Here is a 17,044-nt window from a genome sequence, read left to right on the forward strand (position 1 = left end):
TGTGCCCTTGCTACTCTTAGTGCTTCCTCTAAGTGTTGTTCAACATGGAGAAGTAAAAACGAAATGGTACAATTTTAAAGGGGGTGCAGAAACCAAGACACATGGGGGTTCACACACACAAATCTTTGAAGGTGGCAGGACAAGTTGAGAAGGCTGTTAAAAAAGCATATGGGATCCTGGGCTTTATAGAGGCATAGAATGCAAAAGCAAGAAAGTTATGCTAAACCTTTATAAATCACTGGTTAGGCTTTAATTGGAGTATTGTGCCCAATTCTGGGCACCACATTTTAGGAAGAATTTCAAGGCCTTAAGAGATGGTGCAGAAGAAATTTACTGGAATGGTACCAGGGATGAGGGAGTTCAGTTATGTGGAGAGATTAGAGAAACTGGGATTGTTCTCCTTAGAGCTGTAAGATTAAGGGGAGATTTGACAGAGGCATTCAAAATTATGAAGCATTTTATAGAGTAAATAAGGACAAGCTGTTTCCACTGTAATCAGAGGACACAGATTTAAGGTAACTGGCAAAAGAACCAGAGGGGAGATGAGAAGAATTTTTTTTTTTTACGCAGCAAGTTATGATGATCTGGAATGTACTGCCTGAAAAGGTGGTGAAAGCAGAATCAATAGTAACTTCCAAAAGGGAATTGGATATATACTTGAAAAGGGAAAAAATTGCAGGGCTATGGGGAAAGAACAGGGGAGTGAGACTAATTAGATAGCTTTTTAAAAGAGCCAGCACAGGCACGATGGGCCGAATGGCCTCCATCTGAGCTGTATGATTCTATGAGTACTAATTCATCAACTGAGGGAGGGCGGTAGGTGGCAATTAGCCCAGTTTCCCTGCCCATGTTTGACCAGAAGCCATGAGACTTCATGGGGTCCGGAATCAATATTGAGGATTCCCAGGTCTACTCTCCACCCCCCCGCCCAACTGTATACCACTGTGCCTTCAGCTCCGGTGGGATAGGACAGACCCAGGGACAGTGATTGTGGAAGGGTTCTGACGAAGGGTCATCGACCTGAAATGTTAACTTTGTTTCTCTCTCCACAGATGCTGCCTGACCTGCTGAATATTTCCAGCATTTTCTGTTTTTATTACAGTGATGGTGGAGTCTGGGACAATGGCTGATAGGTATGATTCTGAGAGTCAGGCTGTGCTTGACACTTTTGTGGAACAGCTCCCAACTTTGGCACCAGTCCCCAGATATTAGTGAGAAGGACTTTGCAGGGTCGATTGGACTGGGTGTACCTTTGTCATGTCCTGATTCGATGCCTAGGTCACAGCCTAGTGGTTTCTTTCTAGTGGTTCGATACAACCGCGTGGCTTACTAGGTCACTTCAGAGGGCAGTTAAAAGTCAACCACGTTGATGTGGAACTGGAGTCACATATAGGCCAGTCTGGGTAAGGATGATAGGTTTCCTTCCCTAAAGGACATCAGTTGGGTTTTTCATGGTCACTTTTACTGGTACTAGCTTTATATTTCCAGATTTTATTTTAACCAAATTCAAATTCTCAAACTGCCAGGGTGGGATCTGAATTTCCCTGGATTACTGGTTCAGTAACATAACCACTATGCTACCGTACCCTGTGGATCAGGTATGGCGACATACCCGCAACAGAGTATACACAATAATTATTTATGGTCAAATAATGCCTCCAACCGACACCAGGTCAACCATAGGACTATCAGATTAAGTGTTGGCCCTCAACAAAATTTAAAGCTCAGATGACAATGGTATGAAAATTGTCTTATCTGTTATGACAAGAGCCATTTGGCTAACAGAATGACTAACATATAAATACCAATTTAATGCATAAGAGGTTACAGCACAACTAAAGTTGTGCAACTTACCTCTTTGGCTCTCTGGACAGCATCACTTGGTGGATTTCGAATCTGTGGCGATGACTTTGTGTTGATCTTGTCATACAACTAGCAGAGAAAAATAAAAAGCAAAATTCAAATAAGAATAGCTACAAACAGAACAAAGTTTGTCTGACTATGTACACTTTCCTTTCCAAAAACTGCTTACTTACAAATTACAATCCGCTCACTGCAAAACAATTAACACATTTATGACATTTTTGACCAGTGGAAATTTACATTTTCATTTCAAGCAGCTGCTTCCTGGTATGAGGCTATATTCTGGGCTGAGTTGGTGTCCTTTTTGTGCAGGAATGAAGAAAGGCTCCCTCTGTGTGATTCTTTAAATAGCCACTACAAGTGGAAACAGATGGATTTATTCCCACATATTTTAAGGAATTAACACTATTCTATAAACAGCTGCATAACTTTAAGTCAAACCTTTGACAAGTGTGTGTATTGATACAAGTCCACCACCCATATAGGCTAAATTTTGCTATTGCTACATGTAGGCGGATTCTCTGAAACCAGCACTTTTTTTGACTCTGGATAGAAGGTAATGAATACATCATACAATACTCACTGACAACAGTCTTTTAAACTACCATGCCTCACTTTAATTTTCTTTGTTTAAAAAAAACTTCTGTTACTAAGAAAAATAATAATAAGAGTTTTGACTGTTACTTTTCTACTACCAGGAAGTCCACCTTCACAGTGAACTCACGAGCAGCCACATAATCACATTATAGTACAGCAACTCTATGAAGGGGAACTTAGATCATTCTGTGATGCTACGTTCCCACAGAACTTTAAAAAAAATTTGTTTATGGGATGTGGGCGTCGCTGGCAAGGCCAGCATTTATTGCCCATCCCTAGTTGCCCTCGAGAAGGTGGTGGGGAGCCGCCTTCTTGAACCACTGCAGTCTGTGTGGTGAAGGTGCTCCCACAGTGCTGTTAGGTAGGGAGTTCCAGGATTTTGACCCAGCGACTATGAAGGATCGGCAATATACTTCTAAGTCAGGATGGCGTGTGGCTTGGAGGGGAACTTGGAGGTGGTGGTGATCCCATGTGCCTGCTGCCCTTGTCCTTCTAGGTGGAAGAGGTCGCGGGTTTGGAAGGTGCTGCCGAAGAAGCCTTGGTGAGTTGCTGCAGTGCATCTTGTAGATGGTACACACTGCAGCCATGGTACGCCGGTGGTGGAGGGAGTGATTGTTTAAGGTGGTGGATGGGGTGCCAATCAAGCGGGTTGTTGGAGCTGCACTCATCCAGGCAAGTGGAGAGTATTCCATCACACTCCTTACTTGTGCCTTGTAGATGAACCATTATATTGCATCAGCCATTAAAAACAAACTTAAATAAGACAGTGGAGCAGCAGAGGTGGAACAGTGCACGATGCTGTGGGGTACTGGTATGTGGGGAGAGCCGAGAGCTTCCCCACGGGGAAGGAAAATTAGCCTGCGTATAATATACATGTTGGAGAAGTTTGGAGAAGCTGGATTTGTTTTCATTAGAGCAAAGGAGGTTGCGATGTGATTTGATAGAAGTGTACAAGATTATGAATGGTTTGGATAGGCTAGACGGGGAAAGGCTGTTCCCACTAGTTGATGGTACAAGGACTAGGAGACACATATTTAAGGTTTTGGGCAAGAGATACGGGGGAAAGTGAGGAATAACTATTTTACGCAACGAGTGGTGAGGACCTGGAACTTGCTGCCGATGGAAGTGGTGGAAGCAGAGATAATCAATGTTTTCAAGAGGAGACCGAATAGGCACTTGAGGGAAATAAACTTGCAGGGCTACGGGGATAGACAGGGGAATGGGACTGACTGAATTGCTCTAAAGAGCCGGCACAGACTCGATGAGCTGAATGGCCTCCTTCTGTGCCGTTATGACTCTATTTGGTCAGGTGCACATTTACAACACGTAGCTGTCAATTCAGAGTGATGCAGGTGGGGCACCTGGTATCAGGTATCCCAGCCAGTTTGACTATAGCTATGCAGAGGACTCCAGGGGAAAAAACAGGCCCGAATAACAGAAAATAAATTGAACAAATCATGTTGTAATGCAGTATAAATGAGATGTAGAGAGATTCGGTGAGCTCCAGAAAAATAAACCATGGCTGGATCTCACAAGACCATCATTATGTGCTTGACATCATTCAGTGGTTTTCTTTCAAGACTACACACTCTCTTTGTCTAACCTTTCATTGCTCACTCCTATGAGCACAGGTCCATGGAAAGAGTTAACTCTAAAGCTAGGGTAAAGCATGTTTTGTTCTGGAACTATTTTTAAATCTTATTTTACAAAGAGCAAAAGATAAAATAGATTTCAGCTTCAGTTCTATTCCACCTACATTTCAGTCCTGTTTCATAAACATCAGGTTCCACTAAGTTACCGATTCATTTTCTGAGTGTCAAATCCCTCTATTTCAACCCTAGTCCCTTGGTCTCCTCAGCCCAGTACCTATAGCCAAAAGGGCTGACTGCAATTCACTCTCAAACCTCAGACATTGCCACTTTGCATTATTGATGTCATAGGACCCGATTTGCACAAATGTATGAGACTCTGTCTGACTTAGGTGGGCGCCCCATATGCCTGAAAAATCAGGTATTTTAAAATCAGTACGGAGCGGGAACAAAGTGGATATTTCACGCACTGCATTTTAACTGTCCACACCCAGTTTCCGCCGGATAGGGGGAGTTAAAATTCCCCTCCCAATAACTTCAAAATTTCAATTCACAAATTAAGTGAATCATCAAAGCTGGACCTATATGTACATTATTCTGTGGGAGTAAAACATTATTCCAAACAAGGATTATAATTACAATTCCACCAGGCGGGCTAGACAAATGAATGAGACTTCCTATCATGAGAATCTAATGTAAACTTAACAGAGATCCGGGTTTAAGCTTTACCTAATTGTTAAAAACATTACTGGCTATTTTACAAAAATATGACTTTTTTATCTGTAGAGACAAAGTGTAATGCTGCCATATGAACTACAAAGCTAGTAGTGGCTCTGCTGCCTTTATAATTAAAAGGGGTAGAATTCCTGGGATGGCAGGAATGATGTATGAGGAGAGATTGTGTCGATTGGGCTTATACTCACTGGAGTTTAGAAGATTGAGAGGGGATCTCATCGAAACCTATAAAATTGTGTCAGGCCTGGACAGACTAGATGCAGGAAGGATGTTTCTGATGGCCGGGGAGTCCAGAACCAGGGGTCATAGTCTAAGGATAAGGGGTAAGCCATTTAGGACTGAAATGAGGAGGAATTTCTTCACCCAGAGAGTGGTGAACCTGTGGAATTCTCTGCCACAGAGGGCGGTGGAGGCCAGTTCATTAAATATATTCAAGAAAGAGTTGGATATATTTCTTAAGGCTAAAGGGATCAAGGGATATGGGGAGAAGGCAGGGACAGGGTACTGAATTTGGATGATCAGCCATAATCTCATTGAATGGCGGAGCAGGCTCGAAGGGCCGAATGGCCTACTCCTGTTCCTATCTTCTATGTTTCTATCTCATTTTTCAGCATTGGTTAATAAATCATCAAATTTTCATCTGAATTTTTGGTTGCAAGAAAAAGACCTTGAAATTATACTGGGTGATTATTAGTGGACGAACACTCACTGCATGTGTGCACATTTCTAATGCCTATTTTATTGCAGGTGTTATTTTAAATGAATTATGTCTCCATTAAAATAGGAAATGCATTAAGCTAATATTTGGCCAGTGTAATTTCAACTTGAAATTCAGATGAAAAAGAGATGCTTCATTAATCAGTGCTCAAAATGCACGGGGTAGAAACTGGTTATGGTCTGTTTTGGGGTGCACAACCAACGGACGCAGACAGGTGCTCCCTCAGCTCACATAAAATTGGGCCTCAGGTAAATCCCGGTTTGGGGGGGCAGCAGAAAAAGGACAACATGAAGGGGAGCTAATCATGAGTGCTGTTGAGCCAGGCGGTGCGCTTCCCTTCCTGGCCCGCATGCAACCTGACATTGTAAATGGTACCTTCACTTCAGGTCCTCTACTGCCCCTCTCCTTTTCAAAACTGCTGTCATTACCCTCTTCTCAAAAGGCCAACCCTTTGGCCCGCACTGTCCTTGCAAACTACAATCTCATCTCCAACATCCCGTTCCTTTCCAAAGTTCTTGAACATCTTGTCGCCTCCCAAATCGATGTCCATCTTCCCGCAACTCCATGTTTGAACCTCTCCAATCTGCTCTGATACAGCACTAAAATGGCCCTAATCAAAGTCACAAATGGCATCCTCTGTGATTGAGACTATGGAGCATTATTCTTGCTCAACCTTCTCGACCTCTCGTAGTCTTTGACATGGTCGACCATGCCATCCTCCACCAACGCCTCTCCTCTGTTGTCCAGCTGAATGGGACTGCCCTCACCATTTATTTCACTCTTATCTATCCGATCGTAGCTAGAGGCTCTCCTGCATTGGCTTCTCATCCCACCCTCTCACGGTTACTTCTGGAGTCCCCCAAGGATCTACCCTTGGCCCCTCCTATTCCTGTCTACATGCTGCCCCTCAGTGACATGATCTGAAGATATTACATTAGGTTCCACATGTACGCTGATGACACCCAGTTATAGCTCACCACCATTTCTCTCTACCCCTCCACTGCCTCCGTGTTGTCAGACTGCTTGCCCAACTATCAGTCCTGGATGAACCATAACGTCAGAGTCATAACGGCACAGGAGGCCGCCATTTGGCCCATCGAGACCGTGCCGGCTCTCTGTAGAGCAATCCAGTCAGACCCATTCCCCTGCTCTATCCTCATAGCCTTGCAAGTTTATTTCCCTCAAGTGCCTATCCAGTCTCCTCTTGAAAACATTGAGTGTCTCCGCTTCCACCCCTTCCGTCGGCAGCAAATTCCAGGTCATCACCACTCGCTGCGTTAAAAAGTTTTTCTCACGTCCCCCCTGTATCTCTTGCCTAAAACCTTAAATCTGTCTTTAAAATTTTTTTTTTTAATTCATTGATGGGATGTGGGCGTCGCTGGCTAGGCCTGCATTTAGTGCCCATCCCTAATTGCCTTTAAGAAGATGGTGGTGAGCCGCCTTCTTGAACTGCTGCAGTCCATATGGTGTAGGTACACCCACAATGCTGTTAGGAAGGGAGTTCCAGGATTTTGGCCCAGCAACAGTGAAGGAGCGGCGATACAGGTCCAAGTCAGGATGGTGTGTGGCTTGGAGGGGAACTTGTAGGGGAACTTGTAGGTGGTGATGTTCCCGTGCGTCTGCTGCCCTTGTCCTTCTAAGTGGTAGAGGTCGCGGGTTTGGAAGGTGCTGTTGAAGGAGCTTTGGAGAGTTGCTGCAGTGCATCTTGTAGATGGTACACACTGCAGCCACAGTACGCCGGTGGCGGAGGGAGTGAATGTTGAAGGTGGTGGATGGAGTGCCAATCAAGCGGGCTGCTTTATCCTGAATGGTGTCGAGCTTCTGGAGTGTTGTTGGAGCTGCACTCATCCAGGCAACTGGAGAGTATTCCATCACACTCCTGACTTGTGCCTTGTAGATGGTGGAAAGGCTTTGGGGAGGCAGGAGGTGAGACACTTGCCACAGAATTCCCAGCCTCTGGCCTCCTCTTGTAGCCACAGTATTTATATGGCTGGTCCAGTTCAGTTTCTGATCAATGGTAACCCCCAGGATGTTGATAGTGGGGGATTCAGCGATAGTAATGCCATTGAATGTCAAGGGGAGATGGTTAGAGTCTCGCTTGTTGGAGATGGTCATTGCCTGGCACTTGTGTGGTGCGAATGTTACTTGCCACTTGTCAGCCCAAGTCTTGCTGCATGGAGTGCAATCGCATTGAGTTTAAGCAGACTTTTCCAAGTGGCAGAAAAAGTCTTTTAAGTGCATTTACTGAATTTTAGTGAGTAAATAAGTGAATTATTTGAAGTTTAATTTAAAATTTTTTTAAATTTTTTTTATATAGAGTAAATTAAGCTGTTGGGGAGTTGAAACCGGAAGTAGAATCCGGGTATAAAAAGGGGCGGGCTTAGTGCGGTAGCGCTGAGTGTGGTCGCATTGAGTGTAAGTAGAGTTTGGTAAGTGGCAGAGTTCGGGCAAGTGGGAGGTGAGGGGGTGCTTGTTGCTCTGTTTTACTTCCCTCTCTCAGGCTAATCCAACACTGCGGACGTGGAGCAGTGAAACAATTCAACTGGATAGGTCCCCCATACAGCTTCCACGAGGGAGGTTGGTGATCAACTAGTTGGTAGGTTCTCTTCCTTCTCTTCTATACCTTTAAGTTGGTAAGTCCTATTAAATAGTGGTGTAATATTATCATCTATATCGGGGCAGAGGGTCTTCATAATTAATAAGAAATTTAATTAATTACACAGATATGGGTGAACAGGTCATGTGTCACTGTTGTGAAATGTGGGAGCTGGTGGACCCCATTGAAGCTCACGGTGATTACATTTGCGATAAGTGTTTGTTGCTAGAGGAACTCAAGCTCCATGTTAAAGAGCTTGAGACCGAGCTTCAGACACTGCGACACATCAGGGAGGGGGAGAAGTTCCTGGACTCTGTTTCAGGAGGTGGTCACACCTATGAAATTAATTACTGCAGATGTAGTCCGTGGTCAGGGACAGGATGGTGTGACTACGAGTGAGGAAGGTACAGGGATCCAGGATGTAGTGTTGAAGGAGCCGCAGCCCTTGCTCTTGTCAAGCAGGATTGAGGTTCTTACTCCCTGTGAGGGTAGGAGCGGGGACTGCAGGGAGGATGAGTAACCTGGCCACAGCACTGTGGTGCAGGGGGCTATTCAAGTGGAGGGAGTAAAAAATGTTGTAGTGGTAGGGGATAGTATCATTAGGGGGATAGATAGGGTTCTCTGCAGTCAAGAGCAGGAGTCCCGAAGGCTGTGTTGCTTGCCCGGTGCCAGGGTTAAGGACGTCTCTTCTGGGCTGGAAAGAAACTTGGAGGGGGAGGATCCAGTTGTCATGGTCCATGTTGGTACAAACGACGTAGATAGGACAAGGAAGAAGGTTCTGTTAAAGGAGTATGAGTAGCTAGGGGTCAAATTAAAAAACAGAACCTCAAGGGTAATAATCTCTGGGTTATTACCTGAGCCACGAGCTAATTTGGCTAGGATAAATAAAATTAAAGAGTTAAATGCGTGGCTCAAAGACTGATGTGGGAGAAATGGGTTTTGCTTCTTGGGACACTGGCACCAGTACTGGGACAGGAGGGAGCTGTTCCGTTGGGACGGACTCCACTTGGCCAGTGCTGGGACTAGAGTCCTGGCGAATCATATAACTAGGGCTGTAGAGAGGACTTTAAACTAATTAGTGGGGGGGAGGTTTCTAGAGAACAAATAACAGAAATGACAACGGAGAAGGTCATAGACTTAGGTAGCAGTGGGGAAATTAAAAAACAGAACGTGTCAGGAAGCGACAGAAGGTATGGAGTAAAAGGTAAAGTAGTAAAAGGGGAAAAAACAGGAACTAAGTGTCACAAAACATGTTTGAAAGTTCTTTATCTGAATGCGCGTAGCATTCGTAACAAAACGAATGAGTTAACGGCACAAATAACTACATATGGGTATGATCTTGTGGCCATTACAGAAACATGGCTGCAGGGTGACCATAACTGGGAATTAAACATACCAGGTTATTTAACAATCAGGGAGGACAGGCAGGAAGGGAGGGGAGGTGGGGTGGCTATGTTAATAAAGGAAGGAATCACTATAATAGAGAAATGATATTGGGTCAAAGGAGCAGGATAGTGAAACAGTTTGGGTAGAGATCAGGAATAATGAGAAAAAAACACTAGTGGGCGTAGTCTATAGGCCTCCGAACAGTTGCAACTCTGTTGGACGGAGTATTAATCAGGAAATAGTTGAGGCTTGTAATAAGGGAACAGCTATAATTATGGGGGATTTTAACTATCATATTAACTGGACAAATCAAACTGGGCAGAGCAGCCTTGAGGATGAGTTCATTGAGTGTATTAGGGATGGGTTTCTTGAGCAGTATGTAACTGAACCGACCAGGGGGCAAGCAACCTTAGGTTTGGTCCTGTGTAATGAGACAGGATTAATTAAAAATGTCCTAGTAAAGGATCCCCTTGGAATGAGTGACCATAACATGGTTGAATTCCATATTCAAGTAGAGGGTGAGAAGGTTGGATCTCAAACAAGCGTGCTGAGCTTGAATAAAGGAGACTATGAAGGTATGAGCGCGGAATTGATTAGAGTGGACTGGGAAAATAGATTAAAGGGTAAGACGGTACATGATCAGTGGTGTACATTTAAGGAGTTATTTTACAACTTCCAAAAAATATATATTCCACTGAGGAAAAAAGGGTGTAAAAGAAGACAGCCATCCGTGGCTAAGTAAAGAAATTAAGGATAGTATTCGACTAAAAACAAGGGCATATAAGGTAGCCAAATCTAGTGGGAGGATAGAGGATTGGAAAAACTTTAAAAGACAGCAAAAAATAACTAAAAGATTGATTAAGAAAGGGAAGATAGATTATGAAAGTAAATTAGCAAAAAATATAAAAACAGATAGCAAAAGTTTCTATAGTTATATAAAAAGAAAAAGGGTGGCTAAAGTAAATGTTGGTCCCTTAGAGGATGAGACTGGGAAATTAATGGTGGGAAACATGGAGATGGCAATAATGCTGAACAAATATTTTGTATCAGTCTTTACGGTAGAGGACACTAAGAATATCCCAACACTGGACAAACAGGGGGCTCTAGGGGGAGAGGAGCTAAATACGATTAAAATCACTAAGGAAGTGGTACTTGGTAAAATAATGGGACTTAAGCCGGATAAATCCCCTGGACCTGACGGCTTACATCCTAGGGTCTTGAGGGAAGTGGCGGTAGGGATTGTGGATGCATTGGTAATAATTTTCCAAAACTCCCTGGACTCAGCAAAGGTCCCAGCAGATTGGAAAACTGCTAATGTAACACCCTTATTTAAAAAGGGTAGTAGGCAGAAGGCTGGAAGCTATAGACTTGTTAGCCTAACATCTGTGGTTGGTCCATTATTAAGGAGACAGTAACAAGACATTTGGATAAACATAATTTAATAGGACAAACTCAGCATGGTTTCATGAAGGGGAAGTCATGTTTGACAAATTTGCTTGAGTTCTTTGAGGAAGTAACATACAGGGTGGATAAAGGAGAACCAGTGGACATGAATTATTTAGACTTCCAAAAGGCATTTGACAAGGTGCCACACAAAAGATTATTGCTCAAGATAAAAAATCACGGGATTGGGGGTAATATTCTGGCGTGGGTGGAGAATTGGCTATCTAACAGAAAGCAGAGAGTTGGGATAAATGGTTCATTCTCAGACTGGCAATCAGTAACTAGTGGTGTTCTGCAGGGGTCAGTGCTGGGTCCCCAACTCTTTACAATCTATATTGACGATTTGGAGGAGGGGACCGAGTGTAACATATCAAAGTTTGCAGATGATACAAAGATGGGAGGGAAAGTAGTGAGTGAGGAGGACATAAAAAACCTGCAAAGTGACATAGATAGGCTAAGTAAGTGGGCAGAGATTTGGCAGATGGAATACAATACTGGAAAGTGTGAGGTTATGCACTTTGGCAGGAAAAATCATAGAGCAAGTTATTATCTTAATGGCAAGAAACTGGAAAGTACTGTAGTACAAAGGGATCTGGGGGTCCTGGTGCACGAAACTCAAAAAGTTAGTATGCAGGTGCAGCAAGTGATTAAGAAGGCCAATGGAATGTTGGCTTTTATTGCTAGGGGGATAGAATATAAAAACAGGGAGGTATTGCTGCAGTTATACAAGGTATTGGTGAGACTGCACCTGGAATACTGCATACAGTTTTGGTGTCCATACTTAAGAAAAGACATACTTGCTCTCGAGTCAGTACAAAGAAGGTTCACTCGGTTAATCCCGGGGATGAGTGGGTGGTCATATGAGGAGAGGTTGAGTAGATTGGGACTCTACTCATTGGAGTTCAGAAGAATGAGAGGCGATCTTATTGAAACATGTAAGATTGTGAAGGGGCTTGATCGGGTGGATGCGGTGAGGATGTTCCCAATGATGGGTGAAACTAGAGCGAGGGGGCATAATCTTAAAATAAGGGGCTGCTCTTTCAAAACTGAGATGAGGAGAAACTTCTTCACTCAGAGGGTGGTAGGTTTGTGGAATTTGCTGCCCCAGAAAGCTGTGGAAGCTACATCATTAAATAAATTTAAAACAGAAATAGATAGTTTCCTAGAAGTAAAGGGAATTAAGGGTTACGGGGAGCAGGCAGGAAATTGGACATGAGTCTAGGTTCGGAATGGTCATGGCCCTGTGGGTAGTGGAGCGGGCCCAGGGGCCGTGTAGCCTGGTTCTGCTCCTATTTCTTGTGTTCTAATTGTGTTAGATTTCAGGAGATGGTTGTATTCCTGTTCCTGGCTGGGGTGGAGATTGCCTTTACAGAAGGTAAGTACTGTAGAAAATATAGGAACAGAGTGATCTCCTGGAAGAGTTTCGATCGCCTAGATGGGTCGGAGAGGAATTTCCCAGATTTTTTCTCCCAAATTGGCCATTGGGTTTTTAAATCTGGTTTTTCGCCTCTCCCGGGAGATCACATGGGTTCGGGTGGGATGGAGAGTGATAGAAGATTTGAGGTTAGGATCAGATCAGCCATGATCTTATTGAATGGTGGAGCAGGCTCGAGGGGCCGATTGGCCTACTCCTGCTCCTATTTCTTATGTTCTTATGTTCTTATATGGACATGGACTGCGTCAGTATCTGACGAGTCTCGAATGGTGCTGAACAGTGTGCAATCATCAGCGAACATCCCCACTTTTGACCCTATGATGGAGGGAAGGTCATTGATGAAACAGCTGAAGATGATTGGGCCTAGGACACTGCCCTGAGGAACTCCTGCAGTGATGTCATGTGATTGAGATGAATGACCTCCAACAACCACAGCCAACTTCCTTTGTGCTAGGTATGATTCCAACCAATGGAGAGTTTTCCCCTTGGTTCCCATTGACTTCCGTTTTGCTAGGGCTCCTTGATGCCACACTCGATCAAATGCTGCCTTGATGTCAAGGGCAGTCACTCTCACCTCACGAGTTCAGCTCTTTTGTCCATGTTTGGACCAAGGCTGTAATGAGATCAGGAGCTGAGTGGCCCTGGTGGAACCCAAACTGAGCGTCAGTTAGCAGGTTATTGCTGAGTAAGTGCCGCTTGATAGCACTGCCGACGACACCTTCCATCACTTTGCTGATGATTGAGAGTAGACTGATGGGACGGTAATTGGCCGGGTCAGATTTGTCCTGCTTTTTGTAGACAGGACATACTCGGGCAATTTTCCACATTGCCGGGTAGATGCCAGTGTTGTAGCTGTACTGGAACAGCTTGGCTATGGGGGCAGCTGGTTCTGGAGCACAAGTCTTCAGTACTATTGCCGGAATGTTGTCAGGGCCCATAGCCTTTGCAGTATCCAGTGTCTTCAGCCGTTTCTTGACATCACGTGGAGTGAATTGAATGGGCTGAAGACTGGCATCTGTGATGCTGGGGACCTCAGGAGGAGGCCGAGATGGATCATCCACTCGGCACTTCTGGCTGAAGATAGTTGCAAATGCTTCAGCCTTTTCTTTTGCACTCACGTGCTGGGCTCCACCATCATTGAGGATGGAGATATTTTTGGAGCCTCCTCCTCCTGTTAACTGTTTAATTGTCCACCACCACTCACGACTGGATGTGGCAGGACTGCAGAGCTTTAATTTGATCCGATGGTTGTGAGATCGCTTAGCTCTATCGCATGTTGCTTCCGTTGATTGGCATGCAAATAGTCCTGTGTTGTAGCCTCACCAGGTTGACACCTCATTTTTCGGTATGCCTGGTGCTGTTCCCGGCATGCTCTCCTGCACTCTTCGTTAAACCAGGGTTGATCTCCCAGCTTGATGGTAATGGTAGAGTGAGGGATATGCCGGGCCATGAGGTTACAGATTGTGGTTAAATACAATTCTGCTGCTGCTGATGGCCCACAGCGCCTCATGGATGCCCAGTTTTGAGTTGCCAGATCTGTTCGAAATCTGTCCCATTTAGCACGGTGATAGTGCCACACAACACGGTGGAGGGTATCCTCAACATGAAGACAGGACTTCGTCTCCACCAATGCGGTCATGGACAGATGCATCTGCAACAGGTAGATTGGTGAGGACGAGATCAAGTAGGTTTTTCCCTCTTGTTGGTTCCCTCACCACCTGTCGCAGACCCAGTCTGGCAGCTATGTCCTTTAGGACTCAGCCAGCTCGGTCAGTTGTGGTGCTACCGAGCCACTCTTGGTGATGGACATTGAAGTCCCCCACACAGAGGACATTTTGTGCCCTTGCTACTCTCAGTGCTTCTTCCAATTGGTGTTCAACATGAAGGAGTACTGATTCATCAGCTGAGGGAGGGCGGTAGGTGGTAATTAGCAGGAGGTTTCCTTGCCCATGTTTGACTTGATGCCATGAGACCTCATGGGGTCCTGAGTCAATGTTGAGGACTCCCAGGGCTACTCCCTCCCGACTGTATACCATGGTGCCACCACCTCTGGTGGGTCTGTCCTGCCGGTGGGACAGGACATACCCAGGGATGGTGATGGTGGTGTCTGGGACATTGGTTGTAAGGTATGATTCGGTAATTATGACTATGTCAGGCTGTTGCTTGACTAGTCTGTGGGACAGCTCTCCCAATTTTGGCACAAGCCCCCAGATGTTGGTAAGGAGGACTTTGCAGGGTCGACAGGGCTGGGTTTGCCGTTGTTGTTTCCGGTGCCGAGGTCGATGCCGGGTGGTCCGTGCGGTTTTATTCTTATTGTTTTTCGTAGCGGTTGTTTACAACCGAGTGGCTTGCTAGGCCATTTCAGAGGGCATTAAGAGTCAACCACATTGCTGTGGGTCTGGAGTCACATGTAGGCCAGACCAGGTAAGGACGGCAGATTTCCTTCCCTAAAGGACATTAGTGAACCAGATGGGTTTTTGCAACAATCGACAATGGTATCATGATCACCATTACTAAGACTAACATTTAATTCCAGAATTAAATTGAATTGAATTTAAATTCCACCAGCTGCCGTGGTGGGATTTGAACCCATATAATAATAATAATAATAAACTTTATTGTCATTGTTAGTGCACAAGTGCAGTACAACGAAATGTAAGCTTGCGGCTCCCGAGAGTGTACATTTAGATTAAGACATTTAACATTCATTTGACTTGTAACATGAACATAAACATAATAAAGTGCATTGGCAGATGTGCAGGCTTTAGAGTTTATTTGCAGAGTTCAGTAGGATGACAGCCCTGGGAAAGAAGCTGTTCCTAAATCTGGTCGTTCGGGTGCGAATGCATCTGTAGCGTCTCCCAGATGGCAGGGGGGCGAACAAACTGTGGCTGGGGTGGGTAGGGTCTTTGATGATGGTCAGTGACCTCCGTAAACAGCGTTTCTGGTCGATGTTCTCCATGGTCGGTAGCCGGGTGCCGGTAATGCGTTGGGCAGTTTTGACTACCCGCTGCAGGGCTTTCCAGTCATAGTAGCTACAGCTGCCATACCATACTGTGATACAGTTAGTCAGGATGCTCTCTATTGTGCAGCGGTAAAAGTTAGAGAGGATCAGGGGTGACAGGTTACATCCCTTCAGCCTCCTTAGGAAATATAGGCGCTGCTGGGCCTTCTTCACCAAAGAGGAGGTATTGAGGGACCAGGAAAGGTCTTCCGTGATGTGGACTCCGAGGAACTTAAAGCTGTCCACCCTTTCCACCACAGCCCCAGGGATGTGGATGGGGGTGTGTCTTCCGCCTTTAGACGGAAGACACACCATTTGACTGAGCCTCTGGCTTACTAGTCTAGTGACATAACCACTACGCCACCGCCTTCCCCCCTAGTCCTTGTACCATCAACTAGTGGGAACAGCCTTTCCCCGTCTAGCCTATCCAAACCCGTCATAATCTTGTACACTTCTATCAAATCACCCCTCAACCCCCAAGTTTGGTGTCATTGGCAAATTTAGAAATTCTACTCTGTATTCCAATATCCAGGTCATTTATATATCAAAAAAAGCAGTGGCCCCAGCAATGATCCTTGAGGAACACCTCTGTCTACCATCCTCCAGTCTGAAAAATAGCCATTTACCATAACTCGCTGTTTTCTGTCCTTAAGCCAATTCCTTATCCAAGCTGCCACGGACCCATCTATTCCATGAGCCTCGATTTTGTTAACCAGCCTTCTATATGGTACTTTGTCAAACGCCTTCCGAAAGCCCATGTAGACAACATTCATTGCATTCCCTTCATCAATCCTCTCTGTTACTTCATCAAAAAAATGAATTAGATTAGTCAAACATGATCTGCCTTTTACAAATCTGTGTTGGCACTCCTTAATTAGCTTAAACCTTTCCAAATGCCTGTTAATTTTTTCCTTGATTATTGTTTCTAAAACTTCACCCACCACTGATGTTAAACTGACCGGCCTGTAGTTACTAGGATTGTCCTTACACCTTTTCTTGAACAATGGTGTCACATTTGCCACTTTCCAATCCTCAGGCACCTCCCCCGCATCCAAGAACATAAGAAATAGGAGCAGGAATAGGCCACTTGGCCCCTCGAGCCTGCTCCGCCATTCAATAAAATCATGGCTGATCTTGGGCTCAAAGCCCCTTCCCTGCCCGCTCCCCATAACCCTTCATTCCCTTATCTTGCAAAAATCTGTCTATCTCCACCTTAAATGTATTTAATAACCCAGCCTCCACGGCTCTCTGGGGCAGAGAATGCCACAGATTTACGACCCTCAGAGAAGAAATTCCTCCTCATCTCAGTTCTAAAAGGGCGGCCCTTTATTCTGAAACTATGCCCCCGAGTTCTAGATTTCCCCACGAGGGGAAACATCCTCTCTGCATCTACCTTGTCGAACCCCCTCAGTATCTGATATGTTTCAATAAGATCACCTCTCATTCTTCTAAATTCCAGTGAGTATAGGCCCAACCTGCTCAAACTTTCTTCATAGCTCAACCCCCTCATCTCTGGAATTAACCTAGTGAATCGCCTCTGAACTGCCTCCAATGAAAGTATATCCTTCCTTAAATAAGGAGACCAAAACTGTACGCAGTACTCAAGGTGTGGTCTCACCAATAACTTGTACAGTTGTAGCAGGATTTCCCTGCTTTTATACTCCAACCCCCTTGCAAT

At 44.9% G+C, this 17,044-nt stretch overlaps 1 protein-coding gene across 16 annotated transcripts in view; it reads right to left on the reverse strand.

Moving 5' to 3' along the window:
• The window catches only part of caska (calcium/calmodulin-dependent serine protein kinase a), a 540,018-nt gene that overhangs the window by 88,973 nt on the left and 434,001 nt on the right, over window positions 1-17,044 (reverse strand). For all 16 annotated transcript variants that reach the window (XM_086006664.1, XM_086006672.1, XM_086006668.1 and 13 more), the window contains one exon: window positions 1,855-1,932. In XM_086006664.1, coding sequence (XP_085862790.1) covers window positions 1,855-1,932 — 78 coding nt within the window. The remainder of the gene's footprint in view (window positions 1-1,854; window positions 1,933-17,044) is intronic.

This window comes from Somniosus microcephalus, chromosome 14 (genome assembly GCF_052327205.1).
Source record: "Somniosus microcephalus isolate GS21.2 chromosome 14, FLI_Smic_1.0, whole genome shotgun sequence".
NCBI classification, from domain to species: Eukaryota; Metazoa; Chordata; class Chondrichthyes; order Squaliformes; family Somniosidae; genus Somniosus; species Somniosus microcephalus.